Source organism: Enoplosus armatus, chromosome 14, assembly GCF_043641665.1.
Source record: "Enoplosus armatus isolate fEnoArm2 chromosome 14, fEnoArm2.hap1, whole genome shotgun sequence".
Lineage (NCBI taxonomy): Eukaryota > Metazoa > Chordata > Actinopteri > Centrarchiformes > Enoplosidae > Enoplosus > Enoplosus armatus.
Genome location: NC_092193.1, coordinates 8784205 through 8799142, shown reverse-complemented (window position 1 = coordinate 8799142; position 14938 = coordinate 8784205). Strand labels below are relative to the sequence as shown.

At 40.3% G+C, this 14938-nt stretch overlaps 2 protein-coding genes across 2 annotated transcripts; both read left to right on the top strand.

The window, feature by feature from the left end:
- The first annotated feature begins 953 nt into the window (after positions 1-953).
- On the top strand, positions 954-1990 carry LOC139296976 (protein THEM6-like). The gene is made up of 2 exons (XM_070919551.1): positions 954-1454; positions 1799-1990. Exons 1-2 carry the CDS (start codon positions 954-956, stop codon positions 1904-1906), a joined length of 609 nt encoding a protein of 202 aa, XP_070775652.1. The 3' UTR covers positions 1907-1990.
- Positions 1991-4082: 2092 nt separating this feature from the next.
- Positions 4083-14864, top strand: LOC139296367 (E3 ubiquitin/ISG15 ligase TRIM25-like). The gene is made up of 13 exons (XM_070918752.1): positions 4083-4679; positions 5553-5648; positions 5819-6052; positions 6147-6306; positions 6403-6504; positions 7053-7151; positions 8971-9578; positions 10881-10967; positions 11068-11301; positions 12852-13011; positions 13106-13156; positions 14182-14241; positions 14338-14864. Exons 1-13 carry the CDS (start codon positions 4083-4085, stop codon positions 14862-14864), a joined length of 3015 nt encoding a protein of 1004 aa, XP_070774853.1.
- Positions 14865-14938: the final 74 nt, after the last annotated feature.

Here is a 14938-nt window from a genome sequence, read left to right as displayed (position 1 = left end):
ACTGGAATGATTGATAAACAGCATTAAAATGATCTTTTAAACAAGGTTGGGTTTTCATTAATTCGGCTTTGTGTATATCATATTTTGCCATTGTGGGAATTCTGTTGACAGCACAAACTCTAAAAGTTTAAATCATTGAATATGAAAACATGTTTCCTTGTAACCCTGGACAACAAGGCAACCAACTAAATGATGTGTTGTCAATAATGGTAAATGACATTTTTGAATCTTGACAAACCGGACACTGTAGGAGTTAACTAACTCCAGAGGGTGACAGTAATGCAACACTGAGGGTGCTGCTGCCGTTAAAACCTCAAAGAAGAAGAAGAATTACCTGTCGTCACACACCCGGAAGTCATGTTCATTCATACTACCGGTTTCTTCAAGTTATATCGCATCTGGTAGCACTCTCTTCTGGACGCCACAGTAAGTTTTACAGATGTAAAAAGATAACTCTACCGTATTTATGAATATGGTTTGAATTTCGACCATGAGAAAACTTAAAAATAGCGACTTCACGCGCCAAGAGTTTGGTCTCTATTCTGCCAAGGCCACCAACTACTGGCAGCTAGCAGCTAAGCTAACAGATTTGGCTGTCACAGCAGGTTGCGCCGCGTTCATTTGAATGCAGCAGCGTTTAGCTTCCCAGTCCTCTCAAGGTTGAAGTGTGTGATTAAGGGAATATGCTGCTTCCGTATTTTTAGGTATAATATTATGCCATTGAGTGAAAAGGCATTAACATCTTATATTTCTACACATCTGCACTGACATTGATGAGGTCAAAGGAGCATTTGATTTAATATTGAGTGTGGTCCTGAATGTATTCATTTAATGTTGTGGACTGTCATAAACCCAGCTGTTTAAGTTACACGTAATGCTGTTGAAATATGTAGTATACAGTTTGCATTTAGCTTGATTGTTGTCACTAATATTTGGTCTGTTGTTCCAGAGAGATGTTGCTGCTGGTGCTGGGTGCTCTCCTCCTGCTCTTCTGCAGTCTGGATGTATGGTACTTCTTACGGGGGGCCCAGGTGTTCATCCAGTCGTGGTTCCAACCCCGAATATGGGACATTCTAGCTGAGCAGAGCATTGATGGCACGGTCCTTCCCCATGATTTGGACTACATGGGCCACATGAACAACTCCCGATATCTAAGGGAGTGTGACTTTGCCCGCTTCCACCATTATATGAGAAACGGGCTGTTCATGGCCTCACGCAAACTGGGGGCCAAAATGGTGGTAGGGGCCTCCACCATCCGGTACCGGCGCTCCCTGGCCTTCCGTGAGGCTTTTGAGATTCGGACCAAAGTAGTGGGGTGGGATGAGAAGGCGTTTTACTTGGAGCAGCGCTTTGTGTCCAAGAGGGATGGTTTTGTCTCTGCAGTGATGCTCTGTAGGCAGAATGTGGTGCGCTGCAGCCCAGAGAGCATTATCGAGTTTGTCTGCAAAAGGAAGGTGAGGAATAGCAGGAGATGGAGTGAAGTATTAGTATGACTGACTATTCTTTTCATTATCAATTAATCTGCTGATCATTATCTCGATTCCCTTTCCCTTCCCTCCTCTCGAAAATTCCCTTCACAATTTCTTAAAGCCCAAGGTGATGATATCAAAATGTTGCTTTTCCCCAAACACCACTGCACACAGATCTGCAAAGTTGAGAAGCTGGAACTAGAAAATATTTGCCATTTTTGTTTGAGAAATAAAGGACGTAAAGGAATAACTAACTATCGAAATTGTTGCCAATTAATTGTATACTGTGGCTTTATTCTACTTTGACATTCTGCTATTTTTGTGTGCAGATCGAGTGCCCCGAGTTTCCTGAGGACCTCAAACACTGGATTAGCTTCATCTCAGCCAGCAGCCAGGCCCTGAGAGCAGAGAGCGGACTGGAAGAGAAGAACAAGTGAAGCCACACCATGACACCATGTATCATGAGTGTAGACCCACATATCATTTGCATCGCACGCACATACAGTATACATACTTGCACACCAACAGTTAAACATGTAGAGAGTTTTTAGTTGACTTACAAGATTCCATTTATCTCTGTTTTTGGGTCGATCCTACCTGCTGTGTATTTTTTTTTTTATGATGTGTACTTCAGACAGCTGAATATGAAAACTTGAACTGTAAGGTATTCCATGTTTTAAAATGCACTACATGCATTGGGATCATATTGAAAGTTGTTCTCTCTGAAGAAGGTGATACAAGAGCGTATCTTTATCCTCGCAGCTTATTCAGCAGTTGACTGTCAATAGACTGGCTTTAGACATCTTCATTCTCATTAATCAAAATCCTCCGACTTCAGATAAGCATGTAGAGCAAAAGTTAATCTTCCACTGACATCGATGCATGTTTTAAAACAAACAGAAGAATTTATTTGTGCCTGTTTCTCTTGATTAGCTGTAGTTTGCACTTACAATTTCAGAGAATTATAACTTTTTACATTTAAAAAAAAAAAAACCATAGGTTTGGTGAAATACTTGAATGGACATCATGAACATGTATGGACAATTGTTTTAATATTCCCATCAGCATTTTGCACAAAGTAGACAAACTGAATTCCTGTTTGCAATCTGAAAGGGAATATTTGATTTGGATGGGATCCTTTTATCAGGACAGTATTGTTTTTACTGCTTTTACTGAATTTACAATACATGCATTTAAAGGGTGGGCTTATGGATTGGAATTGCATGTCATTTTAAGAGAAAGATCTTGAATCCAAATTAACAGGCATAATAAGAAAATGCTTATGAGGTTGCTGGCAACTTTTCAAAACCTGCACCGCACAATAAACACTGATGTGGGATGATGCTTGGTTTGATTGAAGCAGCCTTTTGAAATCTGGATCCTTTCCTTTAATGCATCAGAGCTTTAGTTTGTGACCAAAGTAATGTATTGTTCTGTATGAAGAGGAAACAAAATCAATTTATGAAGATTTATGATTTATGAAGAACCTGTTATTTATGTTGACAACAAAATCCTGTTTAATTAATTTAGTTAATTAAGTTTGCATTGTCCTTTTACTTTCCACTTATATTATTTATGGTCAATTGAAATGGATGTACCAAACTTTATTTATTGTGTTTGTAATTAATTTAACGGCATTTTGAATAAAAATGCATTGGAAACTATGTTTGGGTGATTGGGCTTGCCTTTTAAGTGCTTGTTATTCAGTAATAACCTGAGCTACTAATGAACTGTGGTGTGTGGTCCTATATTGAAGATCAGTATTTGTACCTCAGTATTTATTAAGAGCTAAATGACGCTACAGGATATGTGTTTATGACCAGTACAGTCAGTATGTAAAGTATGAGCTTCAGGAACACAACAAAACAGATGTTCACTCTCTACAAATAGTGCTAGGTGATTGTAAACAAACAGTTGACCGTTTTGTGTCAGAAATTTCTGGGTTGAAGAATTTGTTCTCTGTCATTCAAAGTTGTGTCAAACTGGATCTCAGTGCTCAGTTAAAGTTAGCAAGAAAAGAAAAGTCTACTTCACAACATTTATCTGACAGCTGTACTTACCGTTTGCAGATATAACAACCCAAAACTATATATGTAATAAGTAAAATTAGCAGACTCAATTGGTGACATTACAAAAGCTTTGTAATAAAATAAATGGGCCATTTTTTAGTTTCAGTACATTTTGCTTATAATAACTCTTTACTTTTACTTGAGTAGAATTTTGCATTGGAGTTTTATTTGTAATTGAGTATTTTATTATTTTACATTAGGTATTACTAATTTATATAGGATATGATCAGTATTTCTTCCATGACTGTGTACATATCATAAAATATACATGAAACAAAAACACTAATAGCCTACACAAAACACAACTTACTACAACTTACTATCAATGTTCTAATTTAGTGATTTTGGCAATTAAATATTTAATACCATTTTATTTTGAAATGAAGTGGTTTTTAAAAATTAAACTCCCTGCCACGGCTTCCGGTGACGTCTCTCTCACCACGCCCCCTCCTTTTCACTTCCTGTAAACAAAGCAGCAGCTGTCTGTCAGTCGGATTCTTGTGCTTTCGCTCATTTTCTACACCCTCTTCAGCGTTTTTCGACGATGGCTCACGCCGGAGTGGTTCTGGACAAGGACCAGTTCAACTGCTCGATATGTCTGGACGTGCTGAAGGATCCTGTGACCATCCCGTGTGGACACAGCTACTGCTCGGACTGTATACAGAACTACTGGGACCAGGACGACTACCTGGGGATGTTCGTCTGCCCACAGTGCAGGCAGAACTTCAACCCGAGGCCGCTGCTCGCCAGAAACACCATGTTGGCCGACGTGGTGGAGAAATTCAAAAAGACTGGACTCCAAGACGCCACGACCCCCCCAAACCAAAGTTTCGCCGAGGCCGACGACGTGGAGTGCGACGTGTGCACCGGGAGGAAAAACAAAGCTGTGAAGTCCTGTCTGGTGTGTCTGGCTTCCTACTGCGACGTCCACGTCCAGCCTCACTACCAGTCTGCTGCTTTCAAGAAACACAAGCTGGTGTCGGCCTCCAAAAAACTCCACGAGACGATTTGCGCCCGACACGACAAGCTGCTGGAGGTGTACTGCCGCACGGACAAGCAGTGCATCTGTTACCTGTGTCTGACCGATGAACACAAGGGGCACGACACGGTGCTGGCAGAGGCAGAAATACAACAGAAGCAGGTAATCAAATCATCTGATTGATTCAAGACAAGGCAGGTGATCACTGATCACTGATCAGCACAGTACTGTAGACCAGGTCTAATGTGATCTGCACGGAGGTGGAAGAAGTACTCAGAAGTAGTAATACCACAGTGTAGAAGTCATGTATTAACAATTTTACTTAAGTATAAAAGTATTAGCATCAAAAGTACCCAAAGGAAAAGTACTCATTACGCAGAATGGCCCAGTTCAGAGTGATATATATTACTGGAGTATAATTAGTGATGCATTAATATGTACTTCATCACTTTAAGGTTGCAGCTGGTAAAGGTGGGGCTAATTTTAATTACTTAATATACTGCCGGGTAGCTGAACAGATAAGTATATATCATAACTGAAATACTCAAGTAAAGTACAAGTACCTCAAAATTGTACTTAAGTGCAGTACTTAGTATTACGAAATGTACTTAGTTACATTCCATCACTGCAAGTAGATTCATTTTTAATCTAATGTGTTTAAAATTTGATATGATCTTGATAGAGATGAAGCAATGAAATCACCCTTCTTTCTATTTTCTCAAACAGAATAAAGGATTTACAAATCTGACATTTTAAACTGTCTCTATAGCCTTCATGTGAATCTGGTCCAGACCTGGTCTGATGTGGTCTGGATGGTGAAAAAGCACTGAAATCACAAGTAAAAACAACTGAGGACGGACAATACTTTCCCTTTCATGTCCCCTTAACTCCTGAATTGGAAGCCAACTTTAAGCTTAAGAGTTGAACTTTGTATATAACGTCATACAGAGGATGGACGTGACAACATGAACGCATATACAGTATAATGAAGTAAACGTGAGTTTAATTTTCAATTGTGATGATGTGTTTCCTCAGAATCAGCTTGGCGACATGAAGCAGAGCTCTCAGCTGAGAATTCATCAAAGGGAAAAGGAGGCCCAGGAGCTGAGACAAGCCATTTTCTCTCTCACTGTGAGTGCAAACATTAAATGTCACTATGCAGATGATAAAAATGTCTCACCTCTTCCAGAGAGAGAATTTACCATTTTATGATGCATTCTCTTGTCTCCTGTGACCGTCAGCTGTCTAAGACACTTTCTGTAGACGCCGCCTGTTAAATGTTGCTTTGTGTCTCCCTCCAGCGCGCCACTCGGGCAGCAGCTGAGGAGAGCGACGCCGTCTTTACTGAACTGATTCGGTCGATCGAGCTGAAGCGCTTTGAGGTGAGAGAGCTGATCAAAGCCCAGGAAAAGATGGCCGTCAGTCAGGCAGAGCAGCTGCTGGAGAAGATCCAGAAGGAGATCACTGAGCTGAAGAAGAACGAGGCCGAACTGGACAAACTATCCCACACCGAGGACCACATCCACTTCCTCCAGGTAATACCACTGACCGGCTGATTTTTCCCTGATATCCAGGACAGTAACACCCTACACACCTCAAACTCTGTCTCTCTCTGGTTTGTCACTCCAGAGCTGTCAGTCTCTCCATGCTCCACCTGAGCTGGCAGCTTTGCCTTCATTCACCGTCGACCCCTCGCTCACCTTTGGCCCAGTGATGACCGCTTTGTCCGATTTTAAGGGACTGTTGCAGGAGGTCTACCAGGGAGGATTTGTCAGCATCTACGAGAGAGGTAGATACAAAGGGTCATGTCAAATTTGTGTTTGCATCTGATACAATGGTTCCGCCAACTCTCATTAATGCGACTTCGTATTTCTGTCTTTTGTAGTGAGAGATGTAGTAATTGTAGGTCCTCCAAATCCTGCTGTCCAGCTGGACGCAACGCAGCCCAGTGACGCTGAATCAGCTGTGCAAATGGAAGCAACACAAGGTGAGTCTATAAACCTGCTCAATATGAGTAATAAATAAAGTCAGGGATGCATCCTTAATGACATTTAAAGACCTGTTGTTTAACTTTGTAGGGTTCAGATAACCTGACAAAGCTCAGTACTGTAATTTAGCCTCTCACAAAGTTCCATTTCTTCTTTTAATGTTTTTTAAATGTTTCTTTTGATGGGAGGTTACGAGGGTCTGAGGACAGAGGGCGTCGTCTGTAGTACAGATTGAAAAGCCCTTTGAGGCAAATTTGTGATTTTGGGTTATACAAAAACAGACTCGGCTGCAAGTAATGATTCTTTTCAACATCGATTAATCTGTCCATTATTTTAAGTCTTGTTTCAAATCTATAAAATATCCCAAAATAGTGAAAAATGTCCATCACAGTTTCATCTGAAGATGTCCCCGTTTGTTTGTGCGTCCTGTCCTCACCACATCATCATGACGCCTTAGTGAACCTTGTTTGTTTACAGTTTGCAGACTCTGACAGATTGGACTGCTGAGACTCTGTGGTAAAAGTATTTGTTCTCTTTGTTCTTGCAGTGATCCCTCCACCTGGCCTAGACCAAAGTCCTACAAACCCTCTCAACCCTTTCCTCACTCCACAACATGCTGTGCCCACCTTTGCCTTCTCACCTTTCGGTAAATAAAATAAAATAAAATGTATTTCAGCTTAAAACAAGCGCGCTGAGCCCATTTTACAAACAAAATGCAAATCCTATCACATATGTTCATCATGTTAGAGACAGAAACAAACAAGGTCAGTGTATGTGACATATTTTCTTCAGCATTAAAGTAGCAAACACCACATGATAAGAATACTACAAGTCCTGCATTCATATAATATAAGTAGAAGTACAAAAGTAGCAGCAGTAAATGTACTCATGATGCCACAGAACTACTACTGTAGTACTGCTACTGTAATATATTTACTGAAGCATTGTAATGTTACAGCTGGTTGATCTTTTTAGCTACTTTACAGTATATCCTGTTGTGTAGTTTAATCTACAATAATACATCATATTGTGTAAGTTGGTCATGTTTTGTATATAAAATATAAAATCTGTATGTGCAAAGTAACTAATATCTGTCAGAAAAATAAGAAAATAAGTATAATCCACCACTGATTTTCTGTAGATGACAGCTTTTGTCACATTTACCTTTTAGCCTTTTTTCTGGCTCTGGGAACTCTCAAAGACCGCCTGAATATCTTTAGACTATGGCCATGTGTGTTTGTCATGAATCAAAAGATCTGAGTTGAGTAAACTGTACATGCATATGTTCACCAAAACACCTGAAAATTGACTGATTGCATCCGTCAAAACAGCTGCTTTTCTGTGTACCTGTCATTCTTTTGATAGTTGATTTTACGTTCTTGATCCATACGTACATACATATGTCCCCTCTGCTCGGGTCAATGCATGTCAAATTATTGACCAGATTATTAAGTCAGGTGAGTGGTTGATATTTAAATCTTTAAAAGAAAAATCAAAGTAAAGTAGGAAAGGAAACCCTCTTTTTCCATCTTGGGTAGGAACATGTCCAGGAACATATTTATGAGCTCTCCTCCAACATGTCCTCCTTGTCTTAACATTTTGTTTTGTTGCCTGTGGGTGCTGTAGACTAATAATTCCTCTTCTGTCTGCCCAGGCTCCAAACTCTCCTCAGGATCCAGACAGAGGCACTTTCAGCGACGTGCTCACCCCCGGAGGAAATAGACTTGCCGTGGACAAAATCGCCATTTCACATGCACCTACACGGGCTGAATGTCATTATACCTCAGTGCTCTCCTCTCCTTCCCCCCTCACAGAACTGACACTTATGAACTGTACATTTAATAATTCATCTTTTGGCGGTAATGTAATTGTTTTGTTTTCACCGTGCATGATAGTGCCGGTGCCACAGAGGACCTCGCTGATGATGCCTTTAAGTATTAAGCAGCACATAGCAGGACGAACTTACTACATCTTATTTCAGTATTTGTGAGGAAATCGCCTTAAAATTTAGTAGGTATTTGTTTTTTTTTAACAATGTTATGCTTTTATAATTATTTTTCATTTTTTAATCATAACTACAAAAAAATAATTTGGCTTTACAGATGTGTGTAATAATACATTGTGATTTGTGACATGCTGACATTAAAAAGCAAACAGACTTTCTCACGCTGGTGTTTATTTGCATAGGGGCTGGTTTACATTTCATTGTACTTTGAATAAATACAGGTATAAAGTGGAATAACAGGTCGACTGCACGCACAAACACACATGTAAAATAACATGATTCTTTTTCTAATATGAACTTATCTATCGTGTACATAGGGGAGGTGGTTCAATAGAACGACCTGGGACAGCCTAGTGCTGGTTTTTCCTGCTGTGATTGGAGGCCTCAGGGTGCAGCAGGTGAAACCTGAGAAGCTGGTATCAGCACACCTGAGAGCCACGCCCATCTCGGTCTCCTCCAGTTTCTGTTCTGAGTGTGAAGGAAATGGCAGCAGCAACTATTTCTATTGAACAAGACCAGTTTTGTTGTTCAGTGTGTCTGGAGGTTCTGAGAGACCCGGTGACGATCCCGTGTGGACACAGCTATTGTTTGGAGTGCATTGAAGACTGCTGGAACAGGGCCAAGCAGAAAAACCAGTACAGCTGCCCGCAGTGCAGGCAGGTGTTTAATCCGAGACCTCTGCTGAGCAGAAACACAGTTCTGGGTGAAGTGCTGGAAAAGTTTCAGCGAACTGGATTTCAAGCTGAGGCTCAACACTTGGCCAAACCTGAGGACGTGAAGTGCAGTGTTTGCACCGGGAGGAAACGCAAAGCTGTTAAATCCTGTCTTGTGTGCTCGGAGTCTTACTGCGGGGCTCACCTGAGAGCCCACGAAGAGCGCTTTCATGGAAAGACCCACAAGTTGATCCCAGCTTTAGATCAGCAGAGAGAGGAGCTGTGTCCGCAGCACGAGAAATCACTGAGGCTGTACTGTCGCACCGACCAGCAGTGTGTCTGTTCCCAGTGTGTTAAAGAGAGACACAAGGGCCACGACGCGGTGTCGGTGCCGGAGGAGAGAGCAGCTCAACAGGTGGGTTTGAATCTCTTTCTCTATTCCTTCATTTAAATGTCGGGACGTTCACAGGTTTCTGAACAGTTTGATTACCAATAGGATAAATACATTGATTGGTTGCATCTTAATTTTTGTTTTAGTGCATAAAATAACATATAATATATATAAAGCACATTATGTATGTTTTTGCACCAAAATTCAGACAGAGGACTTACATGTCTTTGATTTGACATGTCAAAGTCAGGTTATTAGTCATGGTTGTTTGTTTTGGTTTTCAGGCACTTACATACATTATTAAAGGAGTATTTTGACATTTTGAGAGTTTGATGAGACGATTGATACCACTCTCATGTCTGTCAAAATATAAAGACTGGAAACAGCTGGGAGCAGTTGCCAGGCAACCAAGGGAAACTCCAGGAAGTTTACTGTCCCCAGCCAAGAAATAGTCCTGAGCACAACCCCCCAGAAAAAAAATGGCTAACTGTCGTTTTTACAGTTTTACAATTAAGACATAAAGTGTTGGTTAGTGAGCTTAAGAGGTGCTGGTAGGTGGATTTTGCCAGACTAGCTGTTTCCCCCTGTTTGAAGTCTTTATGCTAAGCTAAGCTAAGCTAACTGGCTTCTGGCTGTAGCTTCATATTTAGAGTATAGATGTCAGAAGGGGTATCGATCTTCTTAACAGAAAGCAAACAAGCGTATTTCCCAAAATGTCGAACTATTCATTTGAGTGCCAAGTTGAATATATCAGAGCTTTCAGGGGAAAATGCTCTTCAGTCCGAAACTATGACATGACATGAACACGGCATTGGAGACTACAAATTTCTAACAGAAAGTCTGCATCACAAACTAGGTTATGGAGTTTGAAAGGCAGAGAGGGTTTAATGAACAATGCTGTCAAGTTGCATTGTGGGAAATGTAGTTTTGTTGTTGTTGTTTTTTTTTATTTAGAGCTTGGCTAAGGGATATAAGTACCTTATTGCCTCCATTAGCTGTGTGTCACAGCCACCGCTGACTGAGTTGATAAACGGGCCAAATCTGTATACCTGGCGTCAAAGAAGAAGGATGAGACTTTTATAGCCGGGTGTAAAGTCTTCCGCAATTCAAATATTGAATAGAGTGTAAAATGTGCTTTAGTCTTGCAGCCATATCTTGTGCTCTGATGTTACTGTGTGAAAGGTTTAGATTGATAGACCAAAGGCCTTCCAATGCAATCCAGTCCTTTTGATTGTAAAATCAAAACTTTCCATCTTGAAAGCCAACCGCAGAAGCAGCCTGAGGGACTGTAGCCCTGTGTGATATTCATCTTTTGTATTCTCTTAGAAAAAACTCCAAGAAACCTCTTTGAGGTCTGAGCAGAAACTGAAGGACACAGAGAAGGAACTCAGATATGTCGTCAGATACATCAAGGTGAGCGCATTTTCAATATATAGGAGCTTTTAAATATGTTGTTGATACACTGTCTAAATAAAGTAGGGTGTGCATGATTCCTGTAAAACTTTATCCACAGCACTCCACAGAGGCAGCAGTGGAGGAGAGCGAGAGGGTTTTCTCCAAGCTGATCCGCTCCATAGAGAAACAAAGCTGTGAGGTGAAGGAGCTGATCAGAGGTCAGGAGAGAGCAGCTGTCAGTCAGGCCGAGGAGCTGCTGGAGAAGATACAGAGAGAGACGGCCGAGCTCAGGAGGACTGACGCTGAGCTGGAGAAACTTTCTCGCACTGAGGACCACATCCACTTCCTTCAGGTATGGAACTGAAGAGAACTTGGCGAGTGATGTGAGAACAGGTTTGTCCAACTTTTATCACCAGAGAAATATTTAAAAAAAATAAGCTATAGTTAAACAAAAATAGGGTTAGGGTTAGGGTTAGGTAAAGATATTTCATGCTTTTAACAGCCTCTTCACTTGGCTACAGACCAAAAACATGACTCAGTTGTCAGGATGTTTAAACCTTTTTACTCCCAGTATGTTTTAGGATTTAGATCTTTGAGATTCCCTTTCAGGCTCTTTGTTATATTTCTGGCAGACTTCTAAGAATTACACTTAATGCTCTTAAGAGTCAATTTAGGAGTGAAAAAGGTCGCTGAATGTTATCAGTGAGACGCATTTATCAAGTGACTTACTCCTCCTTACCTTTGTAAAGCTCGAAAGTGATAACATGATTAAACACATGTACGCTCAGAGCAGGAATAGACAACCAGAGAAAAAAAGATTCACCCTGAAACTGCCCCCTTTTTCCTTCACTTCAAACACAATTTGCTCTGTGACTCCGTTATTCTGCAAAAACGTGTGATTTTTTTTTTTAAACATGTGAAATTAACAATCTAATATAAACAGGGATGAATTCATGGGAATTAATGGCCAATTGGATAAAATGGAAACAAAAAAGAAAAAGTAGTGCAAATTGATTGAAAATAGTCATCTTAAACTACATACTGTATTATTTTAGCTAACATTATATTCATATTCATCATTACCAATTATATTTTGAACAATAACTCCAAAACATGTCTCGGAAGGTGTGTGCTCGCCTTGTTTCTGTACTTTATTATCTAGAAACAGGATCCACTTTTAACCAACTTACTCTGGAGAGTATTTTCAGGTCATAAAAATTTTGATTAATAGATTTTATTCTTATGTTTGAGTAAGATTACAAGTGAAGTGAAAGAACAAAGTAAAAATTCTTTCACTAAACGTTCACTTTTAGCAGCTTAATAAAAACAGGCCCTGACCTTTAGTCCCATACCCTCAAAGTCCAGGCTCAAAACTAGAGACTTTGCATACTTACTTAATTGGAAAGCTTGTTTTTTTTTAAAGTTATAAGTATATATTTACTAGTATACATACTGACACATATACTAGTAACAGGTCAAACCTGCAAAGGTGACTCCTTGTCACTGTTTTGTGTCTTTATGAGGTAATAAAACAAAATAAAACACTAAAAGAAACAATGAGGGCTGACAGTCACAATCATGCACTTGAAATATGACACCTGCATTACACTGATGTGGCAACACACTAATATTGGATCTATTTTATTAATAATATTATTTTTGAAGTATTGTATGAAAGGCTGCCACATGGACTTGAAAAGCCTGATCTTTCCCCCCCAAAGTTTGATTCGCTCAACCAATGAGGTATTGATCATGTTAGACATTTGTTTTACAGTAATGAGTGCAGCGCGAACTTGATGCAGTTTCAAGACCCACAAAGTGATTCCTCTCTGGTTTGCTGAGGTTGTTGCGTTTGTATTCAAATACTGATCTCTAATTTGGTTGTGTTGCATGTCACTGCAGAAGTGCAAGTCTCTGCATTTCTCTGCAAAGACTGTGGAGATGCCCAACACTGACGCACTTCAATATTTGATGTATAAAACCATGAGAGGAGCCCTGGCTGATGTCAAAGACAGTCTGGACGAAACACTTGAAAGAGAATTCAACCGGATCTCTGATAAGGGTAAGTCTCTTTTACAACTTATGAACATAAAGATTTATTTTGTTTTTAGTAACTGAACAGTAAATACTCACTATTTGCTTTTCTGTGTTTCTAGTAATTTCACTGAAGGAAACCAGCAATCAAAGCACCTCTGAAAAGACCAAAGGTAGGAGTTTTTTTTAGTAGTTACACTGACCGTTTGCTAAACCCTGACTTGTAGCCATCAAGTTCATATGTAAGAGATTCTCATTTTAAAATGAGTCGGCTTAGAATCACAAAAAGTCAGCCTGCATTTTAACCAATTTGTGGAGGTAACTTTAGCTTAATCCAGCCATCTAGTTTAGCTACAGTTGATAAAATCTGACATTTTCTGTTTCAATTGGCTACAATTGGCTTTTAAAGTCAAAGACTCGTTGTTTCAAAAATTACTGAACATTTCGAGTGGTCCATCTGTCTCCGTTATCATCATTAATAGAACAGAAATCTGACAGGCAGCAACAGCAACTGAGGGGGGCTCAGCTAACTGTCAATTAAGTGTTTGTCAATAATAATAGTTAAGAAGAGAGAGGAGCTGCCCAATTTAATTTAAACACATCATCAATGTTACTTAACAGAGAAACACGGGTCTCAAATGAACGTCACGATCCTGTAGGTTCTTATAATAACTGTAATGTTCCACCTGCACTTAAAGTGCTTTACAATAATAACATCCAACACATAGGATATAAAATAATTTAAGTATTTAAAAACAAATACCATCAGCTAATAAAAATAAGTGAGTTTTAAGAAGAGATTTAAAAAGTTTGCCCACCATTGCCACAGAGAAGAGGCCAGTCAGTGTCAAAACACAGCACCATAGTTCCTGAATTCACCCACAATTTAAAACCAATTAAAGCTGCAAATTTTAACCTCAGTGATTGCATGTTTCTTGCTGAAATGCACCTTGGGAATTGTAGTTAACATCTACCTCAAGGTTTTTCTGTACACAGGAAATATTTGGTTCTTTGACAAAAAGTTAAAAAAAGTTAAGTTCTTAATCTTTTGTACTGATGATTTAACGGAGTTTCATGCCGATCACACAGTCTATGGGAATTGTATTTCCAGAATCGGGGGTGTTCGAAATAGCTCCACTCATTTTGCAACTCTATTTTGTTGTGTTTAATGTCCGTCACCCCCATATCTGTCTAACAGCAAAAGACTCTGACGTACCATACAACTCAGAGCCGAAGACGAGAGCTGATTTTCTTCAGTGTGAGTACAATTATTTGATTAACCTGGCTAACATCCATCTTTATGAAACCCATGACCACTAGTTGATGTCTGACAACGTGCATCTACTGTGTACAGATTACAACGATATAACCCTGGACCCCAACACAGCCAATCCCTATCTGACCTTCTCTGATGGTCGAAGAGGGGTGACCACACGTTCTGAGCCGCAGCCCTACCCGGACCACCCGTCTCGCTTCACCAGCTGGGCCCAGGTGCTGTGCAGAGCTGGGATGGCTGGACGTTGCTACTGGGAGGTAGAGTGGGCTGGTAACGGAGGGGTTTCCATCGGCGTCTGCTACAAAAACATGGGCAGGAGTGGAGGAGGGAGCGACTGCAAGCTTGGACACAACTCCAAATCCTGGAGCCTGGACTGCTCTTACACTGTCTGTTCATTTCAGCACAACAAGGAGAGCGTGACCATCGCTGCTCCCTGCCGCAGCAGGATAGGAGTGTATCTGGACTTCAGGGGTGGGACTTTGTCCTTCTATAATGTCTCTGATCCAATGGTTTTACTCCATAAAGTCAAGACTACATTCACCCAGCCTGTATACCCAGGATTTTGGGTGGGGTTGGGCTCTTCTTTGAGACTGTGCTCCCTTTGACTGTAAAGATGGAGCACAGTCCTTAAGTAACCTTGTAAGTATACAAATATTTATGTTTGAGTACAATAATGAAA

Excerpts from the sequence above, each read along its gene's own strand:
- LOC139296367 (XM_070918752.1), top strand. The coding sequence starts at position 4,083 with ATGGCTCACGCCGGAGTGGTTCTGGACAAGGACCAGTTCAACTGCTCG. Across the intron at positions 9,579-10,880 it reads AGGAGAGAGCAGCTCAACAG|AAAAAACTCCAAGAAACCTC; the intron begins GTGGGTTTGAAT and ends GTATTCTCTTAG. Across the intron at positions 11,302-12,851 it reads ACCACATCCACTTCCTTCAG|AAGTGCAAGTCTCTGCATTT; the intron begins GTATGGAACTGA and ends ATGTCACTGCAG.
- LOC139296976 (XM_070919551.1), top strand. The coding sequence starts at position 954 with ATGTTGCTGCTGGTGCTGGGTGCTCTCCTCCTGCTCTTCTGCAGTCTG. Across the intron at positions 1,455-1,798 it reads AGTTTGTCTGCAAAAGGAAG|ATCGAGTGCCCCGAGTTTCC; the intron begins GTGAGGAATAGC and ends TTTTGTGTGCAG.